The sequence below is a fragment of the Micromys minutus genome (assembly GCF_963924665.1).
Source record: "Micromys minutus genome assembly, chromosome: 9".
NCBI lineage: Eukaryota > Metazoa > Chordata > Mammalia > Rodentia > Muridae > Micromys > Micromys minutus.
This window is the reverse complement of record NC_137978.1, coordinates 7,049,202-7,060,967: the sequence shown is the minus strand read 5'-3', so window position 1 is coordinate 7,060,967 and position 11,766 is coordinate 7,049,202. Positions and strand designations below refer to the sequence as shown.

At 40.5% G+C, this 11,766-nt stretch overlaps 1 protein-coding gene across 2 annotated transcripts; it reads left to right on the top strand.

The window, feature by feature from the left end:
• Positions 1–285: 285 nt before the first annotated feature.
• USP1 (ubiquitin specific peptidase 1) lies at positions 286–11,486 on the top strand. Of its 2 annotated transcripts, none has more exons than XM_080920767.1 (9): positions 286–748; positions 2,855–3,074; positions 4,076–4,196; positions 4,668–4,772; positions 5,477–5,637; positions 6,815–7,506; positions 8,086–8,256; positions 8,668–8,869; positions 10,124–11,486. In XM_080920767.1, the coding sequence occupies exons 2-9, from the start codon at positions 2,905–2,907 to the stop codon at positions 10,854–10,856; spliced, it is 2,355 nt and encodes a 784-aa protein (XP_080776893.1). In that variant the 5' UTR covers positions 286–748; positions 2,855–2,904; the 3' UTR covers positions 10,857–11,486. The 2 variants fall into 2 exon arrangements, with proteins under 2 accessions (XP_080776893.1, XP_080776892.1); XM_080920766.1 differs by having other exon boundaries at positions 2,836–3,074.
• The last annotated feature ends 280 nt before the right edge of the window (positions 11,487–11,766 follow it).

Sequence of the window (11,766 nt, the reverse complement as noted above, 5' to 3'; positions counted from 1 at the left end):
ATTTGAGCACCAAGGAAGGGGCTTGTCCCAGTCACTCTGTCCCATCTCCCGACCCGTAAGCTCCCTCCCCTTCAACTCGCAAGTACTAATGTTTAAAAAGAATTAAAAAAAAAAAAAAAAAAAAAAAAAGAGGGCGTGAGCGAGCCTCCTGCGCGCCAGCCCGGCACCCTGCGCAGCGCGCGCCTCTGCGAGGACCCGCGCGAGCTGCCCGTGCCGCTGCCTGCGCTGTTTAAACTGCAGAACCCGTTAGGCCCCGGGAGGAACTACCGTTCCAGCTGGTTCCGGAGCCGAGCGTGCCAGGGGCGAGGGGGTCGCGCGGCGGCTCGCGCCTTTCACGCCTCTGCAACGTGGAGAGGAGAACCGGCACTTTCCGTGGACGCCACCTCCAGCCACGGCGCTGGCGCGGGCGGGGGTTCACTCGCGGGGGTCCTGAGACTGAGGAAAACGCGCCAAGTTCCCCTCGGCGGCCGAGCGGGGACCCTGCGGCTCGGGAGCGCCGCCGCCGCTGTGCGCTCGTAGCCTTCCCGGCAGGGCTGCGCCGGGGATGTAGTGGGGCCGCAGCGGGCAGGACGGAGCGGCGGCCCGGCTCCCGCTCCGCGGACGAATGGTCACTCCCCCCGCGGGAGGCGCCCACCAGCGATCCCTCACCCGGGACAGCGGCGGGGCTCACCTGTCGCGCCTGCAGCCTGCCTGGCTGGTCTCCCTGGCGGTGGCGCCGGGGACTCGACTCGCTCAGGGCCATGACCGGGTAAGGAGGGCCTGGGGTTCGGGGCCCGTGGCTGCGGAGCAAGTGCTGACGGCGGGGAGGGCCCCCCGCAGGCTCGGGCTGCGCTGCGGGGGGCTGCGGGCGGGCGCGGCGACCCCCGGGGTAGCTCACCCGGGACCCAAGTGCCCCTTTGCCCACGCCTTTAGAAACGGGAGAGGTCTGGGGGAGAAGTGGTGTTTGTGATCGCAGTGTCCTGGGTCGGGGCTTGCGAAATTTTACCGCGCATTTTCTTGACTTACAGTTTCTCCAGAAGTGTGTACGGCGCCACGTGTCTTAACCCTGCGCCCAAGAGCTTGTTTTTATTGTTTCACGTTTTTCTTGGGGAAAAAAAGTTAGATCCTTATCATTGTACACAGACTTGAAAAGTAATGGGATTGGGGATTCACAGTGTCACTGGGTCAAGAAGGCTTACGGTTAAGTTGATTGTGCGAAGCGTGGTTTATAGTTCTGGAGAGGCTTTTTTGACCGAAAGCTCTTACTTAAAAGGGAAGTGGAGAGCTAAGATTGGGCACCTTGGAAAGTGCCGCGCTCTCGGTGACCATTAGTGCTGGGTAGCTGTTTAGAGTGACCCAGAGGGGATGGCTGGCTGAGCTGACCGCCCGCTGTTGTAGCTAGCTGATGACTTTCCCCCCTCTTATTGGCTCCCAGAAAGACACTTTTCTAGAGTCATTAATGCTTGGACAAGTCTGACAGTTTTTCGAAGGCTGGTTTATCATCCCTAACAGGACATCAAGAACATTAGGGGCCAGGAGACAAAATTTAAGTTTCAGACAAGATGGGAAAATTTGTCAGTTGTCCAGTTTTTCCTGAGTTGGTCCCAAAACTGGTTTCACTGCAGTGTACATTGAGTCTGGAGTGATATGTTTAGGTATAGAATTTGAGTCAATTTGTTTGTACCCCAGCTTACTACTCAGGTTCTTAAATTTGAGACGCTTTTATATTTTTGGAATATTGGGATATATTTTTCTTCTAGATGTTCCAAATAAAAAAGATTTCTATAAAGTATCGCAAATATTTCCATATCCCTTTTCCCCCTTTCATTTTAAAGTTTTACCTTGAAATGGGTAGAAAATTCTTTCAGCAGCTTCTATTCACATAACTGAGAAACAGCTGGGTGTGGTGGGCCACAGGACTTTTCCTGTCAGCCCTGGGCTGGCAGGTAGAGCTGTGTTCCAGGCCAGCCAGGGCTACACAGGGAGACCCTGTCTCAGAACAAAACTCCAATGGAAAATTAGAGTACATTGTAATCTTTAGCACACATGAGACAGAGCAAGTTTTCCCGGCTCTGTTCCAGTTTCGTATGTGTAGAGTATTCACACTGACTACAAATGGCCTTGGAGAGACTCCAGAGTCTCCACTACTCTCATTCATTCCTGATTTTTACCATTGTTCAGTTACCATTTTTTAACAAATGGAAATTTTTTAAACAAATGGAAATTTTGTTTAAGCCTTTTTATTTTTATTTTTTAAACCTCTTGTTTGTGTGTTTATGGCTGTGCACAGGAAGTTCAGAGGGTATTCTTGAGAAGTTGAGTTCCTGGGATCAAGTTCAAGTTGTTAGGGTTAGCAGCAAGTGCCCTTACCCATTGGGCCATCTCACTAGCCCAGAGCTCTTGCTTCTTAATTCTATGATTTTATTGTATGGATGATATTACTAAATGGGTATTTTGTGATATGGCCCTTAATGCATGTAAATATGCACATACCCACACATATGCATGTGTATACACATTCTAAGGCAGTAAGAATTTAGTAGCAATTTTAAACAAAGTTAGATTGTGTGTGTGTGTGTGTGTGTGTGTGTGTGTGTTTAAGCCTGTGGTTTGAGACCCCCCCAGGGGGTTTCATATCAGATGTTTACATTAGGGTTCATAACAGCAAAATTACAGTTATGAAGTAGCAACAATAATTTTATGATTGGGGGTCACCACAACATGAGGAACTGTATTAAAGGGACACAGTATTAGGAAAGTTGAAAGCATTAATCAATTTTTCACAATTGCCATCTTGTCCCTTACTTACATCCGATAGCTTAGGACTAATGAAATCTTTTTGTATGTGATTAACAGATTTAATTGGTGATTACAGCTTCCTTCAATAAGTTAATTCTCGTCAACTCCTTGCAATTTTGAAAGAAAATGCCTGGCGTCATACCTAGTGAAAGTAATGGGCTTTCAAGAGGCAGTCCATCCAAGAAGAACAGACTGTCTTTGAAGTTTTTTCAGAAAAAGGAAACTAAAAGAGCCTTAGACTTCACTGATTCTCAAGAAAATGAAGAGAAAGCTTGTGAATCTAGAGGATCTGAGATGTATGTATTTTATTCTGAGTGTATTTCTGTACTTTATTCTGTGAGGGCACTGTGGGTTAATGGTTCTGTGCTCAGTGGTTAAAAGAAGGTATACATGGATTTGCATTATCAAGATTAATTATAGTAGGAGCTAGGTGTTGGTGGCGCACGGCACACCTTTAATCCCAGCACTTGGGAGACATAGGCAGGTGGATCTTTGAGTTTAAGGCCAGCCTGGTCTACAGATTGAGTTCCAGTACAGCCAGGGCTACACAGAAACCTTGTCTTGGGGGGAAAAAAAAAAAGACCAGACCCCCCCCCAAAAGTGTGTGTAGTAGGGATAGGGTAAACACTGCTTGATAATTTTTGCAGTGTAGTGTCTGTAAAAAACAGGTTTTGGTTATACTCCAAGAATACTTTTATATCTGCTAGAGGCAGGACAGTTGCCATTTATTTTGAAACTAAATTTTAAAGATCAATGTTTTTTTAATGCACATAAAGTCTTTAGTCACTAAGAAGAAATGGAAGGAGGAAAGGAACACACATGAAGTACAATTGTTTTTCTAGTCTAAACTCCCCCCCCCACACCCCTCTTTTATGTTATGTAAGTACACAAAAATGTAATTGATTAGATGTATAAAGCTCTAACTGGAACTCCATGGCTTCAGAGTGGATGTCCTATAGGACTGGACAAGGTTTGTTTTGAGTGGCTGCTTTAATCTAGATGCATGGTTTTACGTGTGAATTTATTACAACAGAGTGATTTTTACATTAAGAGAATAAAAGTGAATATTTCAAATTGTTCTAGCTAGAGTCTATGGTACCTCTTTGTTCAACAAATGGACAGTCTGTTGTGTAACTAAAAGTGAATCTTAGCGCATGAGTGCTTCACCAGTAATTGTTGTGGGTTGGGTATACAGCTCAGCGATCACATTCCTGTTGTAAAAATATTGTTTAGGGAAGTAGTATTTCTACTGTAAGATGCCACATCTTTATACTTTCTCTTCCCTCTGTATTAACAGTGATCAGGTTGTTCCTGCAGCACAGTCCTCACCAATAAGCTGTGAGAAGAGAGAAAACTTGTTACCATTTGTGGGACTGAATAACCTTGGCAATACTTGTTATCTGAATAGTATTCTTCAGGTAGTATGATGTAATGTTTAATGTTTCTGAAAATTCTAGATTACTGAATGGCTTTAATCCATACTTTGTCATAAATTGTAAATAAACCAAAATAGACTATGATAATACTCAAACTGCACATTACTTTCTTTGGGTAAGAAAAAATAATAAAGGTGTGATGCTGAAATTGGATAGACTGGCTAAGGAGAAGATGCCAAACTTTTCTTTTACTGTTTGATTCCTGGTATTATGTCAACTTTTATGTGTGCTATTAAAATGTTGTGGGTTTTTTGTCCTGTTAATCTTACTAGTATTACCTAGGTTTGGGGCTAAGTGCTGCCGAGGGATGTGGGTTACTCTTGGTGGGGTAGAGAACTTGTTTGCTGAGGGTCTCAGTGTCAGTTTTGGGTAATATCCATTAAACGTGCCCTACAGAAGACATAGTGAGTTTAAGTGTTGTTTACTCAGCACTAAAACAGTGTTCTTTTGTAGGTGTTATACTTTTGTCCTGGCTTTAAGACTGGAGTGAAGCACTTATTTAATATTATTTCAAGGAAGAAAGAAGCTCTGAAGGATGACTCTAATCAGAAGGATAAGGTAAAAAGATTAAGAACATAATTTAAAAAGCAAAATAAGCTATAAAGCAAAGGCCATGGTGATTCAGCACACATTTAGTCCCAGCCTGGTTTGTCTCCATGGTGATGTGACTTTTTGGCAAGATAGGGCTACACACTGAAATCCTGTCTCAACAACCCTCACACCCCCAACATACATGCAACAAGAAACTAATGGGAGGAATTACATTTATTTGTTAAATAAAAAGGTAATAGATTCTCTGGAGAGTTCAGGACAGTGGTGACAGATCATTTCTGTTAATTCAGCTTTTCAGAACTGTATTCAGATTATTCTTAGCCTTGTATATTTGTATCACTTGTCCCTCACAATCACAAGTGTCTCACTTGAGTACCAGGTTATTATCCACTCTAGTAACTGACGCTAATGTCCTTTGGAGACTGAATTTATGGCCTTACATATGCAAATGAAGCTATCACTGAGTCATACCCCTAGCCTCAACTGCAAGTAAGCAAGTTAAGAGAAAACTGATTAGAGAATTATTGTCCATATGGAAAGCAACTTAAAAAAAATGAAGGAAAAAAGTTGACTTGTATGATTAATAGAAATTTTGCTGTACTGAAATTAAATTTAGAAAAGCTATATTGTTCAGTGAGGCCAAGAAGGGAAGGGGTACTTATTTAATGTTTATAAATTAAATTGGGTTTTTGTTTGTTTTTTCTTGATAGGGAAGCTGCAAAGAAGATCCTTTGGCAAGTTATGAGCTTATATGCAGTTTACAGTCCTTAATAATTTCAGTTGAACAGCTTCAGGCTAGTTTTCTCTTAAATCCAGAGAAATATACAGATGAACTTGCTACACAGCCAAGGCGACTGCTTAACACACTCAGGTATTATGATTGTTAACATAACAGTTTTATGATTCTTTATGAACAAACAGTAAATGGCAAGACAACTGAAGCTCCAGCTCACAGCCTTTTTATACCCAGAAGCTTTCAAAGCTGATTTTTAAAATTACTAAATTAATTGATTCAAATTTACATTAGCCTATTTATTTATATTCCTTACTCATAGTCTTCCTGATGTGAAATAATTTTCTGTCAAAAGACTCCTGCTTGATTAGAATACTGGCCTATGTAGATGACTCCTACTTATGTGCCATACTGCACTCTAAAACAAACAGGTATATGGGCTTCACACTAAATCAGTCTTGGCAGGAAGGCCCAAGGTATTAACGTATTTACTCATTTTTATGATACTGAGGATTGAACCCTCAGACTTGTACATGCTAGGGCTCCAAGTGTCTTTCTGAACATGAGTGTAAGACACAAAAGAAATCAAAAGGTAAATTGGTTTAAGCCTACCACTAAACATTCTTTTCAAGTTCTATATGCTGGGGAAAATAACAAGTGCGCCAAAGAACAACCTAAAGGAAGTAACTAACTGTGATCTTTAAGAAGACTTGGGAAGTTTGAAGTGATCACTACCTAGTACCCCAAAGACTATAACTTGTAGATCTGTATATAAAATGCATAAAAACTGCAGGCTCCAAATACTTGTATTGCTTAAAACACATATTCACCCTTGTGAATGCATGCACGCATACACACAAACATGTAGAAAGACTTTTAATTCAGTTATTGAATTGATGTGGGGATGTTTATTTAGCTTTGTAAAGAGACCTCATAAGAAAGTGGCCGAGAACTGATTTTGGACCCTTATTTTGCATCTTAACGAGCTTTATGACCATGTTAGCATGTTAGTAGTTCCTGGTAATAAATTATAACTGCTAGAGAGCAACACACCAGCATTTTAAGTAAAACCTGGTATATGGTAAAACGCTGTCAGTATTGGTTAGGATATGTAGAAGAGGGTGATGATGGCATTATATGATGATACCATATGTGGTAACATTTATTTTTACTCTGAAGGGTAAATTTAGGTAAGAGGTTTCAAATTAGAATGTTTTTGGTTATTTAAAATAGTTAATAGAAAACTTTTCTTTGATGTTACTAAATAAAAACTAAATAAAACTAAAATTAGCTAAAGTGAGCTTTTTATTCATAGGGAACTCAACCCTATGTATGAAGGGTATCTACAGCATGATGCACAGGAAGTGCTGCAATGTATTCTGGGAAACATTCAAGAAACATGCCAACTCCTAAAAAAAGAAGAAATAAAAAACTTGGCTGAATTATCCAGCAAGGTTGAAGAAACATCTCTTCAGAAAGAGGAAACAAGTAGACGTAGCAGCACAGAGACAGACAGTCTGAGGAGTCCAGAGGACTTCAAAGAACAACTCCCCAAAGGGAACTGGAAAAGGAAAAGTGATGGTGAATCGGGTAACATGAAGAAAAAGGTTAAACTGTCCAGGGAACCCCAGCCATTGGAAGAAAACCAGAGACAAACCAGATCAAAAAGAAAAGCTACTGGAGACACACTGGAGGTTTCTCCTAAAATCATGCCCAAGTGTGTTTCTGAAAACGAGAGTGCAAAGCCCTCACAGAAGAAATCAAAAGTTAAAATAAATTGGTTAAAGCCAGCCACTAAGCAACCCAGCATTCTTTCCAAGTTCTGTAGTCTTGGCAAAATCACAACCAACCAGCGCTCCAAAGGACAACCTAAGGAAAATGAGGTTGATCTTGAAGAGGACTTGGAGAAGGACGGAAGTGACAACATAGTTAACGGGGGTGGACCCGCATCTCCAGGAAATAGTGTCACACCCGTGGATAGTAGTGAAGCTAAGTCTGTAAACAAAGGTTGGTGCAGTTACTAGGTTGACTAGTTACAGAAATAGACAGGATTTAAGATTCTGTTTTGAGAAGTTAATTTACCACTGGATGTCACTGTAGTGTTGGCAGCATTGTACTTGAGTTTGTGAACATGAATTATGTAGTGCTGTTATTTCTAATGGGAAAGCTGGGGGTGGGTCTGCCTTTATCTGTGCAGTATTATATGAACTCAAGGGAAACTAAGTTCAGTGAATCTTCGGCCTGAGATATAACTGCTTTGCTTGGTTTTGCTTACACATGTACTTACCTTAGGGAAAATATGTAGTTAATGTGGTTGATGATTGCTCTAGAACTTTTGTTTCTCTGGGGCAGTTTTACAGTTTTATAAGGACATGTCTTTGGGAAGCAAGTTAAAGACACAGCTAACTTTATAGTAATTCGTATTAAAAAAATTTTGGGGTAGAAACTTTACATTTCATGAATAAAGCACTGTTTAATGAGAGGAAAATGGGTTTCGTGTTCACGATATGCTTTCGGTGGGAATTTGATGAATTGAGCTATACTGAAAAGCAAATCTGTATAACCATTTTCTCATTTTCATTTTAGGTGCAGAGCAGATTGGTTTTGAGCTAGTAGAGAAACTGTTTCAAGGTCAGCTAGTATTAAGGACTCGTTGTTTGGAATGTGAGAGCTTAACGGAAAGAAGAGAAGATTTCCAGGACATTAGTGTTCCAGTGCAAGAGGACGAGCTTTCCAAGGTCGAGGAGAGCTCTGAAGGTGAGCAGACAGGGCTGTGTGGGCCGTGGTGGGGTAGCTAGAGTCCTTCCTGTTCTCTCAATGCCTCTTGTCATTTCTACTAATGAAATACTTTAACATTTGAGACCTCAATATTTTACTAACTGAAGTCATTTCAAATTACTACTTGAGCTACTGTTGTGTTCAGTGTAAACCATAAAACGTATGGAAGTGTCTTGAGGAATCATGAACTGAATTGAGACTGGGCTCATTTGGCTTTTGTGCTCCCTTGCTCGCTCATGTTCTCTTTCTCTCTCTCTCTCTCTCTCTCTCTCTCTCTCTCTCTCTCTCTCTCTCACACACACACACTGAATGATAATGTACATGAAACCTGGTTTAAGTTTTCAGTGTCTGAAAGATATTTATGAGTGAACAATTCTTTCTGTTTTACAGTTTCTCCAGAGCCAAAAACAGAAATGAAGACCTTGAGATGGGCAATTTCACAGTTTGCTTCCGTGGAGAGAATTGTAGGAGAGGATAAATATTTCTGTGAAAATTGCCATCATTATACGGAAGCAGAGCGAAGTCTCTTGTTTGATAAAATGCCTGAAGTTATCACTATTCATCTGAAGTGCTTTGCTGCTAGTGGCTTGGAGTGAGTATTGTGAATGAACTGAGGGAGACGGTGGCTTTGTCTGCAGTGCTGTGCCAGGTGAAGTCATTGTGAGAACTGACTCTGCTCTCAGTTAAGCAGGTTCTTGGCATAACTACATGACATGCTCTTTTGGGGCTGGTGATACAGCTCAGTGTGCTTGTCGAACAAAGATAAGAGTCTGGGTTTGAATATAGCACCAAAACCCAGTACAGGTCTCAGGAGTCTCTCCATGTTTTATAGATGCTAGTAGAATTCTGCTTCAGTGGGACTGACTGAAATAGAGTAATCCCCCCTGCAAGACAGAGCTTCTCTTGAATTCAAAGATTCACTTGCCTCTGCCTCCTAAGTGCTGAAATTAAAGGCATGCACTACCATGCCTAGCTGAGAAATCTATAATGTATTCCTCCCCTCCTTCTCTTAGGGTTTCACTGTTAACAGACATGGCTGGCCTCCCGTGTCAGACTCTAGCCAGGATTACAGATGTAAGCCACCACACCTAAAACTGGGGGTGGGGGCAGGTGTGGAAAAGTAAAACTTTCAGTCTTAAGGAAAGTTAGGAAACACAACTCATCTCTGGAAACTTTGGGAAATTTTATAGTTGAGAATTTGTCCAAAAGCTTTAAAAAAATAGGTAAAAGTTGGCTGCTTTGAATAATCTGTCTTTTCTGACATGCAACTGTATACTTCATGGTTTCTGAATTTATTGACTTGTTTGAAATTATCAGGAGAGACTCGTCTTAGTCCTCACACGATGTCATCAAAGCGATGTATGGTCTTCTCTTTAAATAACAGATATTAAAATAACTAGACCAAAAATAAAATAATGTATAGAAGATTTGGCTTCAACCGTTTCGTCTTTTAAAAATGCGAATTTCCTAGTGTACAAATCTAATAAAAGAATGAAGAAAATATACTTTCCACAGAATCACCCAAACATCAGTTAATTTTTTTTTTTTTTTTTTTAAATAGTGTCTCACTGAGTAGCCTTGGATGGCCTGGAATTTGCTATGTAGACCAGGCTGGCCTTGAACTTTCGAGATTCACCTACCTTTGCCTCTCAAGTGCCAGAGTTGGTGCACTGTTATTTCTAAGTTCTATTTTAATATTTTTTCTGTATGCATTTTTCTCAAAATTGAAGTCTTACTCTGCTTTTGCTCATAGCTAAACATTAAAGAGTTATTACTTGGTTTCACATTGTGTATAAAAATTTATATTCAAAACAGAATTACAGGAAACCTTTTTTTCCTTCCAAAGGTTTGATTGTTATGGTGGTGGACTTTCCAAGATCAACACACCTTTACTGACACCTCTTAAACTGTCACTAGAAGAATGGAGCACAAAGCCGACCAATGACAGCTATGGATTATTTGCTGTTGTTATGCACAGCGGCATTACTATTAGTAGTGGGCACTATACTGCGTCAGTTAAAGTCACTGACCTTAACAGTCTAGAACTAGATAAGGGGAATTTTGTGATTGACCAGATGTGTGAAATAGGTAAGCCAGAGCCACTGAATGAGGAGGAAGCACGGGGGACGGCTGAAAATTATGACGATGAAGTATCAATTAGAGTTGGTGGAAATGCCCAACCAAGTAAAGTTTTGAACAAAAAAACTGTAGAAGGCATTGGACTTCTTGGAGGACAGAAGAGCAAAGCAGATTATGAACTGTACAACAAAGCATCTAACCCTGAGAAGTTGGTCGGGACACCACTCACTGACAACAGAAGTTCTGAAACTAATGAGACCAGTGGGGCCCAGGCATCTGACAGGAACAAGGAATCCAGCGACCAAACAGGCATTAACATGAGTGGACTTGAGAACAAGATTTCCTATGTAGTGCAAAGCTTAAAGGAGTACGAGGGGAAATGGTTGCTCTTTGATGATTCTGAAGTAAAAGTTACAGAAGAGAAAGACTTTCTGAATTCTCTTTCTCCTTCTACATCTCCTACGTCTACTCCGTACTTGCTATTTTATAAAAAATTATAGTGAGTATATTTTCCTTGTAAATATTAAACAGACCTGGACAGATGGTGGTAAAGTTAGTCACACCTAAGAGTCTTTAGTTATCTTTTGAAGCTATTGGATATTATTGGTCTCTCTAGGCTTTTATATAGTGAGATTTTAAATACTGAAAAACCATGTTAAGTTTTTAGAATCATTTTCCTTAGTAGAGACTAGTAATGGATAAGCTGGGAACAAACTCGTGTAGATACTAAATGATCCAAAATGGAAGCTTGGAACAGTTAACACTTTTGGATTTACATGATCTTTTGTGTTTGCTTTTTAAAATAAAGTGCTTGTATTTGTATTCTCCATATTTTGGAGTAATTATCTACTTGATGTTTATAGGTCTGGCTTTTTCACCCAAGAAACAGTGTCAGTCAGTATATTTAGTTCTATAATAGTCATGAAGCCAAATCTTTGGGCTGTATCAGGCACAAAGTGTAGAATATGTATATTCACAGGTGTGTATTTTGTGCCTTGAATAAAACCTGCAGTCCTCTGTCTTCCTGAGAACTTTATGTAGATGACACTGCTCTAGTCAGTCTTTCTGACATGATACTTTGTATCTCTTCATACTCTGCACCATCTGTACATAGTGATCAACTTAGAGCGGTGACCTTTAACTTTTTTTAAAAACTGGGAGGTCAATAAAATTTAAACTGTTTAACAACCAACCATGTATACAAATGTGTGATTTTTTTAAAAAATGTGTATATCAAAGTGGAGTTCATAAATTAATGTGTATGTACAAGAGAGTAGCCAAGCTTAAATTATCTTTAATACTCAGTAATGGAGCAGAGGTTCAAAACTTTCATACTTAATTTTAAGTCATTTGTAAAGGGACACTCACCCAAATAAATATACAAATGCTACTGTAGTAAATTCCATTTCA